Genomic DNA, 9,250 nt, shown 5'->3' on the forward strand with positions numbered 1-9,250 from the left:
GTGTGTGTGTGCGCGTGTGTGCGTGTGTGTGCCCGCGTGTGTGTAGTGCACAACAGACCAGCAAACCATCTGCTCATCTCCTCTTAATGAACAAAGCAAACAGCAGGAGTCAAGGCTGTCTCCAAATCTGGAGTCTCTTTATTGGTAAGCACACACAAGCACACACACACATACACACATGCACATCTCTGCGCTGTTTAATCTGATTATCTTTGATTGAGAACAGGGGCAAAGCAACCTTTTTAGACCTCTCTCCTACATCAGTGACAGAGAAGGTCTGAAACACAATTAGCAATCTGTTCCTGAGCTCTGCTCTGCAGTCACATCTGACCACAAGCAGCCAAATAGACCTAATGGGTGGGAACTAACCAATGGGAACTAACACGCACAATGCATCTGTGGATGATGGGGAAACGCAACACTATTAGACAGCTGTTCGCCATATCTTTTCAAATGTACTTGGATGAAAAATAAGCATGGGATCAATTGGCTCAGGAGCAATCACAGCCAGGCATGAAGGTACACACAGGGTTGGATGTGAAGAAATCTGGCAGCCTGAAGTGTAAGACAAAGCCGGACCGCTGCAAAGGAAGTCTGGACCTTGACAAGATATGACACTGTGTGTATAAGGCCAAGAGGACCATAAGAAAAAGACATTAATCTGGACTCTATGTGGCCACATCCTGCTCAGGGCCCCGAGGATAATTAACAGTTACCTCTCAGTCAGCAGGCTCACCACATGGCTTCAAGACATGAAACACTCCCTGTCTGCTGCTTCTCTGCATATACAACCCATGAACATACTGAGCAAATGGATCATGAATGACAAACATTATTAGACCAGCATCAGAGCCTGGGGAACCCTGTCTGAGGGGCATCAGATAACAGCAGGGGGACATCGTGGGTAGGAAAATGCCCTTTATAAGAAGGATCATATCGACAGCATCCCGTTGGTGTGAGCAGGTTCCAGCTGCACGAGGGCCACAGTTGTTAGATCTGGTTGTTAACCTGGGGGTCACAAAGTTACACATGGAGAGGACACTGGTGTCACTGCCGTGTCTGTGTGGATGCACATGATCATTCATAAAATATATTTACAGGTTAGCTTAAAATAATTTGATCTCATCAGCAAAATAAGTTTTATTTTCTTTAAAGCCTTTTATTTTTAAAGGTTGTTCAAATCTATTTCTCGTACGTTCTTTTATATTGTTTTATGTTGACTTTCTCCTGAAGATTTTTGGCTTGCTTGTTTTGAATGTGGATTTCCTTTTTTAGAGAGAGACACATTTTATTATAATAATTATTGTTAATATTACAATAAGTATTTGTTGTCTGCACTGTAAAGACTGGATGTTTTATTATTTTATGATTACTTTAGCTTTTTATTTCATAATTTTGAGTTGTTTAATACTTTTTGTTGAGTTACTTTTATTTGAACATGCATTATAATTATCACTTAAGACCCAAATACATTTATTTTCTGTATGATTTTGATCACAGTAATATGATTTTATTGATATCACTGTATAAATATTATTATTTGTATAATCATTAGATAAATTAAATGGAAATGCTTATATTTGTTAGCAATTGAGCACTGGACCAAATGCATAACTTATTGATTTCCTTAATGCTCTATTCTTCCCTCAGCAATAAAGACCTGACTGTAAAATAGTCGTTTGGAAATTATCTTATCAAAATATCTGGTGATCCTCATCTCTTCCTCACTGCAGAGCGACACTGCCCTCTGCTGGCCAGTATTACTTAACGTCAGCGGACCGCAAACTCACCTTTTTTGGGCCTCTCGGGCTCCTGTAGCAGATCCCCTTTACCGCTGTCCGCTGTATCTTTTTCCTCACACAGCATGGATCCTTTCTACAACTTTATTTCGGTGTTTTAGAGTTGGTTTGTGTTTGGCTTTGGGAATAAGGGACTTCGTTACCTCTTCTGGACACCATGTTTACCACCACCGGCTCTCGGGGGCTGTGTAAGTATCCCGGATCCCCGGTAAACGACAGCCGTGATGTGGCTACCCTCTCATCGCTCCTCCTGTCAGTTACAACAGCTAGCTTAGCTAACCCACGTTAGCATTGTTCTGTCATTCATTTACTCTTGGTATTATGTATACGTTAAACCTGCGTTTGGTTAATAAACTTCATATGTATTTAGTCAGTGTGTTCAGCAAAGGTTTCGTCGTTTAAAATAATACAAATATGTGGAAAGGGGAGTCCACTGAAAACCTAAATAACCAGCTACTGTCTGCCCTGCCCCCATACAGAAATCAGCCACTTCTCTCCCTTCAATTGACAAAGCTGTGGTCTAATTTACTGTAACATAATAAGCAAGATGTTGTGTGTGTGTGTATGTGTTGTTTACAGACAAGGCTCCTCTGTCTAAAGGCCTACTACTGGTTCTCAATTGTCTGACTGTGATGCTCACCCTGCTGCCTCAGTACCAGGAGCTGTTCGTATACACTCTGCAGGTCACACAGCACCAGGTATGTCTCCTGTCTGTCTGAGAGAAACACACACTGGTGAGGGGCTAACAACCATACCCAGTATCTCCAGATATAAAACTAAAGATATTTTAAAGCAGAACTCGTATACTGCCACTCTCATAGTTCTATACATTACCTACTATGTGGAGGTGTGGGGAAACTCATGCAAAACCAAGCTTTAATAATTTATTATAGAATTTACATGCTTTAAAATGTGATCTGGATGGGGAAGGTGTTTGACTATGTGTATATGTGCATATATGTATAGTATATATGTGTATGTATGTATGTACATATGTGTATAGGTATACTAGGGAGGCGTGTGGCACAGTGGGTAGAGCGTTGGTGTTCGGATCAAGGTTCAAACCCCACTGCAGTCAGCATGTCGTTGTGTCCCTGGGCAAGACACTTCACCCCAAATTGCTAAATCGCTTTGGATAAAAGCGTCTAACAAGTAACATGTAATGTAATGTAATGGTATATATGTCAATCAACAGGTAAAGCAGATAATTAATAATAATGATAATAATTATTGCAGATTATAGATTATAAATAAATCATTTAGGGACAAGGGGGTGAAATTAAATAAATTATACTTCTTCTCACTCCTTTTCGAACACTAGATGTGGGACTGTTTATGTTGCTAATGCTGTTGTTGTTGTTGTTGTAAATGTCATTTTTTTTTCTCTCTCTCTTACATGACTATGCACTGCAATATGTTTTTTGTTTTGTAATTATTTATTTTACTTTTTCGAAATAAAATGTATCAATCAAAATCTGATTGTTCTTAACACAGGGATTATGTATGAAGGGCAGAATAATTTGATATCTTTCTGTTACTGTATTCAGAAGTTGTTGAAAGGAAAGGGCTAGTATGGATTTTGGACAGTTGGTATGTTTATACATCTATGCACATCTGTCAGGTTAACCTGTGTACTGGATGTGACAAGAAATCTTAAATGTGTAGTTCACTTTGCAAGCATTTAAAAAAAAAAAAATAAGGCTATAAATAAACATGTAAGGTATGATTATTTACAATGTTTGGAACTTTGATTGGGTTTCTGTCTCTGTGTTCTTTTGTTTTTATATACCTTTAACCTAGTAGTGAAAGGGTTGCCTATTTGAGTATGTAATTTCTCTAATGTAAAAATAGTATGTTTGTATCTATACATTGGTGGAGATACAAAGAGATCAAATAAACACAGGTTTTGGGGACAAAGGGTTTTAAACACTAGAATCCCTAAATACATGAATCATTATCATGACAAGAGTTTGATAATAATTTGAAATGTAGTGCTACTTGAGGGCTCTGCTATGTGAGATATAAACGCTCTGTTTTTCAGAAAGGCATCATTTCACAAAGTATCAATTTGTCCATCTTCCCCTGTATAAGGTATGTGTAGTGAGTATAACTCTTCTCTCCCCCCTGCTGCAGGTGTGGAGGTTGTTGTTTGGCAGGCTGATCTGTCTGGACGTGAAGGACGCCTTCTGTAGCAGCCTGCTCATCTACAACTTCAGAATCTTTGAGAGGAGATTTGGAACCAGGAAGTTCGCTGTAAGTACCAATAATCAGTGATAGATTAACACAAAGATCCATACAAAGTTAATAAACTTGCTAATGTTGTTATGTGAACTAGATGAAACTACAATAGATGGAATTAGTGTGATGAATTGCCATTTCACACTCTACTTACTCTCATAAACAAAAGCTAAATGTTAAGATCTTTTCTAATAGGATTATAAGTATGATCATCAATCAGAATCAATATAAATTGTACCTGTGTATCATTTAGAGAAGAGTTCACACAACTTCCTCATCTTTCACGAAGCAGTTCTCTGTGTAAACAACATTTGGCAATGGCACTGTTTGTAAAATTGTAGTAAAATGTTTAAAGACTTGCACAAGACTCAACCTTTTCAAGATATGTTTCCAATCTTCTATATTTTGAACTTTACTTCCAGTCCTTCCTGTTTGGCACGTGGGTTCTCTCTGCGCTGATGGACTTCCTGCTGGCTCAGGCTTTCCAGTTTCTGTTTGACTATGAGGTGGAGGAACTGCCCGCAGGACTGTGAGAAGATTTGTCACTTTACTAGCCACAATAGACGATACACTTTTAAGATAAAATAATAAGATAAGATATTCTTTATTACTATTTTTTACTATTTTTAATTACTAATGCATGTGCTGCATGTCTCGAAAGGGAACAACTGTTTGTCACTTATATGAACACTGGAGATTCTGCAATTAAAATATGAAAACATGGTCTGTATTCAAAGAAGAAAAACCCTAATATTGTCTTTCCTATATTTCCTGAAAAGTACTGCTAAATATATATAGTTTTAATATCCATGTTTTTTTTAGTGATCTGTATTAAGCTGCTTTTAATACAATCTTTTCATACAATGACAATTTTATAATTTGGATATATATATATATATAATATCTTTTCCATCCTCTCTCAGGATCGCTCCGGTCTTCTCTCTGTTCGTGCCTTTCTACCGGCTGATCCCCAGCATGCCGGTCACCCAGGTCCTGGGCCACATCCACATCACCAACAAGTCTCTGGTCTACATAGTAGGCTTGCAGGTAAGCCCATGTCTGCTAGTGCGGTGATATATGGGAGGCGAGTGGTGCAGTGGGTCGTGCGTTGTTGTTCGGATCAGGGGGTCACAGGTTCAAACCCCACTGCAGTCAGCATGTCGTTGTGTCCCTGGGCAAGACACTTCACCCCAAATTGCTCCTGTGGGGATTGCCCACAGTATTGAGTATGTAAGTCGCTTTGGATAAAAGCGTCTAACAAGTAACATGTAATGTAATATGCCAATTCATAATTGTTGAGAATACTCTGTCCCCAACGAGTCTGGTTTTAATTGTGTCCGTCATCCTCTCTGTTTCTGTGGGGCAGCTGTTGACGTCCGGTCCCTTCATGTGGCTCGTTGCACTCAGTGGACTTGTAAGTAGCCACATTCTTCTTGTTATTTACTCTGTGTCTAGAAAGTGTACTGGGTGTTTCGTGAAGTCATGATCAGCACTTGAGTGGACTAGAGATCCAAAACAATAAACTTAAATGGGATAAAGATTGTGGTAATTCGCTCTAGATTGTGTGATAACATTTCACAAGTAATTTAATTAATTGTTGCTCAACAGCAATATACCTACCTTGTTGCTTATACCTTCAATCCTAAAAACGTATTTTTTCTTTGCTTACAGATCTCAGGCGGACTGTACCACTCCAATTTCCTGTGGATGCAGAAGCTCCTCTTTGTACCTGCCTGGGTGTCTTGTATTGGGCGGTATATTCTAGAGCCTCTCTTTTCAAGTGAGTAAATCATTAAGTGATCATATAAACACAAAAGCTCCCCCAAAAAAAGCCAATTGACCCTAATGACTACTGTTGCAGGGCCTGGCATGGAGTTTTTGTTTCTCTTGTGTTTGTTCATTGTGTGCACTTTGCATGTATTCTACACAGGGTGACATGTTATTGGTCTGCCTAGTAATGTGTTGTTAACATCTGTTAACATCCAGCCTCCCAGCCGAGCAGTGAGACCCCTGTGGGGATGGGGGCCACTCTGGACATCCAGAGGCAGCAGAGGATGGACATTCTGGACCAGCAGCTGATGTTGGCCCAATACAACGAGTCCACGAGGAACACCAGGCCACAGCCACAGCCACAGGTACAGGGACACACACACTTATAGCAGAATTGGGCCTATTCAGAATAAAACTACACACTACTTTGAATAAGGTTGATGGCTCTAGTGCATCAGGAACCAAAACACAATGGACTGAAAATAAAATGAATATAACTCCCCTCACAGTGCTTCCTAATTAGTATCTATTATGTTATCTATAAAGTCTCCAATTTGCTTTCATAGATGTCAGAGAAATGCAGTTTTCTTACTATATCGAAGTATTTCCAAAGTGCTTGATTCTGCCTCTGTGTCTGTGTGTAGCCTGGGTTCTTACAGTGGACCAGGTTGTTCCCCTCCCTCAGGCAGAGAGGACCGAACCGCCCCCCGATGCAGCCCCGCCCCCAGGCTGAGGCTCCACCCTCCACACAGTCTCCGCTGCTGGACAACTCTCCTGTGGCCGAGGAGCAGGTGGGCGTTCATCTCTGTGTTTCTGCCCCGACTGCATTTTCATTAGCTGATTCTGACAAAGCATCTTTTTAAAGTCTGACCTGCCGAATCAGAAAATGATGCGTGCGTGCATGCATGCCCTTGGCGATATTTAGTTACTGCCACTGGCGATTTTATGCGCACGATCAAACCATCATTAATTAGTAAAGACCCTGGATGAGCAATTAGTACATCTCTACATTTTTCACTGGCTGTATTGGTTCACTTTGTTTTCCTTCTAGACTTTATTTTATTTTATACGTGTAATAACTAGACTCAAAATCTTCACAGACTGCTTATTTTTGTTCATCAATTTTCTTCAAGCATTATTTTATGTCCCTCTATTCCTAACTATGTCCATGGCACCCTTATGTATTATTCCCAGGTGATGCTTTAGCTGCTGCTTCTGTCTTAAATGTACTGTACATTTGTATTTCTACATGTATATTTTCTACTTTTTTAATGCTATTTTATTGCTATTTGAGATGTTTATATTTTGAATGTCTTTTCATTTCTCTAATGTACAATGCCTTGTCTTTTTATGCTGCTGCAGCGCAAAAATGTCCCAAATCTGGATCAATAAAGCACTTCTTATCCTATCTTAACTGATGCTTTTTTTTGGTTTAACTTCAGGTTGCCCTGTTGGTGGAAATGGGCTTTACCAGGACAGATGCCCTGGAGGCCCTCAGAGCTTCAAACAACGACATAAACATGGCAACCAATTTCCTCTTGCAACACTGAGAGAGTGAGAGAGCAAACAGAGGAGGACAGAGAAAGAAATCAGGAAGAGGAGAAACCAAAGGAGCGAAAAGCAACACGGAGGAAATGAAAGACAGTGAATGATGGACAAATTGTACAGCCTGTGTCACTGCTCGCTGAAGCAGTTGTCAGGCTGACTCAACCTGAACCAATTCCGATATCAGGCTGATTAATGAAGAGGTGTGAAGCACAAGCTGGGAGACATTTGCGTCATAGCTTTCTGAAGGCCGCTGTAGTGTGAAACAGGCGTCATAGCTCAAGGCAGACGAGTTACACCTCTATATCTGAGGGGTTTCCTGGGAAAAATATACGGCAGTGAAGAGAATATGAGGTGATTATTTCCTTGAGGCTGAAGCACAGGAATCAGCTGCCATCCCACTTACAGCTGTTGGAAATAACATTTTATAAAACCCACTGTCCTGTAATGACACTCTACTTTCAAAACGGCTTACCATCAGAAACAGTTTTATTGCCAAGTAGGTTAACACATTTGCTTTGGTGTTTAACTAGCATCTTAGACCCTGATTACTGCTAAGAAATGATCAATATGACAACGAAAAAGAGCATTTCAAATGGATTTGATTAAAAAATTCATCCACACAGTTGTTATTTCCTTTTGCAGTGTTTCATAGAAGTTGCAGGGCTCCACCCTTTCCTGCGTGCGATGTTTTAACAAAGCCTCACTGACAGTAACTGTAGGAGCCACTTCTCTCCATTCGTCCCTCTAAAAGTACATTGTGGGTGACAGACAGCTATCTCAGGGTCTTTGATGCGACTTCTTCCAAAAATGACAATCATATTTACAGATATGGGTGCCCATACGTAAACAAAGTATCCATTTTGAGGAGGAGGTCATGTTTCACACTCTTGTTTCTGTATGACGTCATTTCATGCACTCACTCCCCAGGTTTTATTTATTCTGTCTTAAAGGTGGGGTAGGTAATTTTGGAGAAACCAGCTCGAGTGCGCTAGAATTTGAAAATACACAGCCGGAAAAATTTGGTCGTGCTTTTTACAGTATTACGGCTTCCACAGATGAAATTCTTTTATGGATTTTTTGTCAAAGCACTTAAGATATTCATTGCTATCGGGATGTTAAGAGCATTCCATGGAATATAACAAAAAGTGTATCACAAGCCGGTTTCTCAAACTTACCTACCCCACCTTTAACTGAGTTTGAGTCTTTTCTCTACCAGCACACATGTCTGGATATTGTTAAGTCTTAAAAGGCTGGTGATATTTATTATGCAATATCATGACAAGAGACATTTATGGAGACTATGTACGGCATAGTTTCTACTTTGTGTATATAAACATGCAAACATGTGCGAGAGAAGAAACATTGCAGCCACTGTGTATTGATGTCAAAGACAGATGCTAGTTTTATATTTTGTGCGTAATTATTAATAATATATGACCACTGAGATGAGTCTGTCATTTCTGTGTATGTATTCTAAGAGTGGTATAATAGTATATGGGTGTGATGAGGAAGTTGTTGCATGGACAACTTTCTGGTGAATTGTAATGAATCATTTGATCTGAAGAATAAATCAAATGTCAAACACAATTTTTGATGATATTGATTTTCCTGAGTATTTACTTCATCTGATCCCAGTATTCACTTACACTCCTGTTACTGAGTTTGAGGTACTAGCAAAATCTTGAATAGCAACGCTATGCCAATAAACATTTATATCTGGCTCTTGAGGGCTCTGAAGTGAAGTGTACTTCTTGCGCCAAATCCATCAAAGTCAAATCAAAGTTTATTTATTTAGCCCATTTATTTGTACATGAATTATTTATTCCTGTATTTTCTTCCACATTTATTTAAATTTTTTCTTTCACATTTATTTATTCTTATATTTTGTTATTCCT

The 9,250-nt window shown here is 39.4% G+C and overlaps 1 protein-coding gene across 1 annotated transcript; it reads left to right on the plus strand.

Annotated features, from left to right (window-relative positions):
- Nucleotides 1-1,817: 1,817 nt before the first annotated feature.
- Nucleotides 1,818-8,942, plus strand: ubac2 (UBA domain containing 2). The gene is made up of 10 exons (XM_034152593.1): nt 1,818-1,987; nt 2,379-2,497; nt 3,933-4,052; nt 4,460-4,566; nt 4,961-5,084; nt 5,404-5,451; nt 5,709-5,817; nt 6,024-6,172; nt 6,452-6,598; nt 7,250-8,942. Exons 1-10 carry the CDS (start codon nt 1,957-1,959, stop codon nt 7,355-7,357), a joined length of 1,062 nt encoding a protein of 353 aa, XP_034008484.1. The 5' UTR covers nt 1,818-1,956; the 3' UTR covers nt 7,358-8,942.
- Nucleotides 8,943-9,250: the final 308 nt, after the last annotated feature.

This window comes from Trematomus bernacchii, unplaced genomic scaffold (assembly GCF_902827165.1).
Source record: "Trematomus bernacchii unplaced genomic scaffold, fTreBer1.1, whole genome shotgun sequence".
Classification (NCBI taxonomy): domain Eukaryota; kingdom Metazoa; phylum Chordata; class Actinopteri; order Perciformes; family Nototheniidae; genus Trematomus; species Trematomus bernacchii.

What these genes read in the sequence shown, in the direction of transcription:
- ubac2 (XM_034152593.1), top strand. Translation starts at nt 1,957, where the DNA reads ATGTTTACCACCACCGGCTCTCGGGGGCTGT. An exon ending in TGCAGGTCACACAGCACCAG is followed by an intron (nt 2,498 to 3,932) that starts GTATGTCTCCTG and finishes CCCCTGCTGCAG; the next exon opens with GTGTGGAGGTTGTTGTTTGG. An exon ending in GGCCACAGCCACAGCCACAG is followed by an intron (nt 6,173 to 6,451) that starts GTACAGGGACAC and finishes GTCTGTGTGTAG; the next exon opens with CCTGGGTTCTTACAGTGGAC.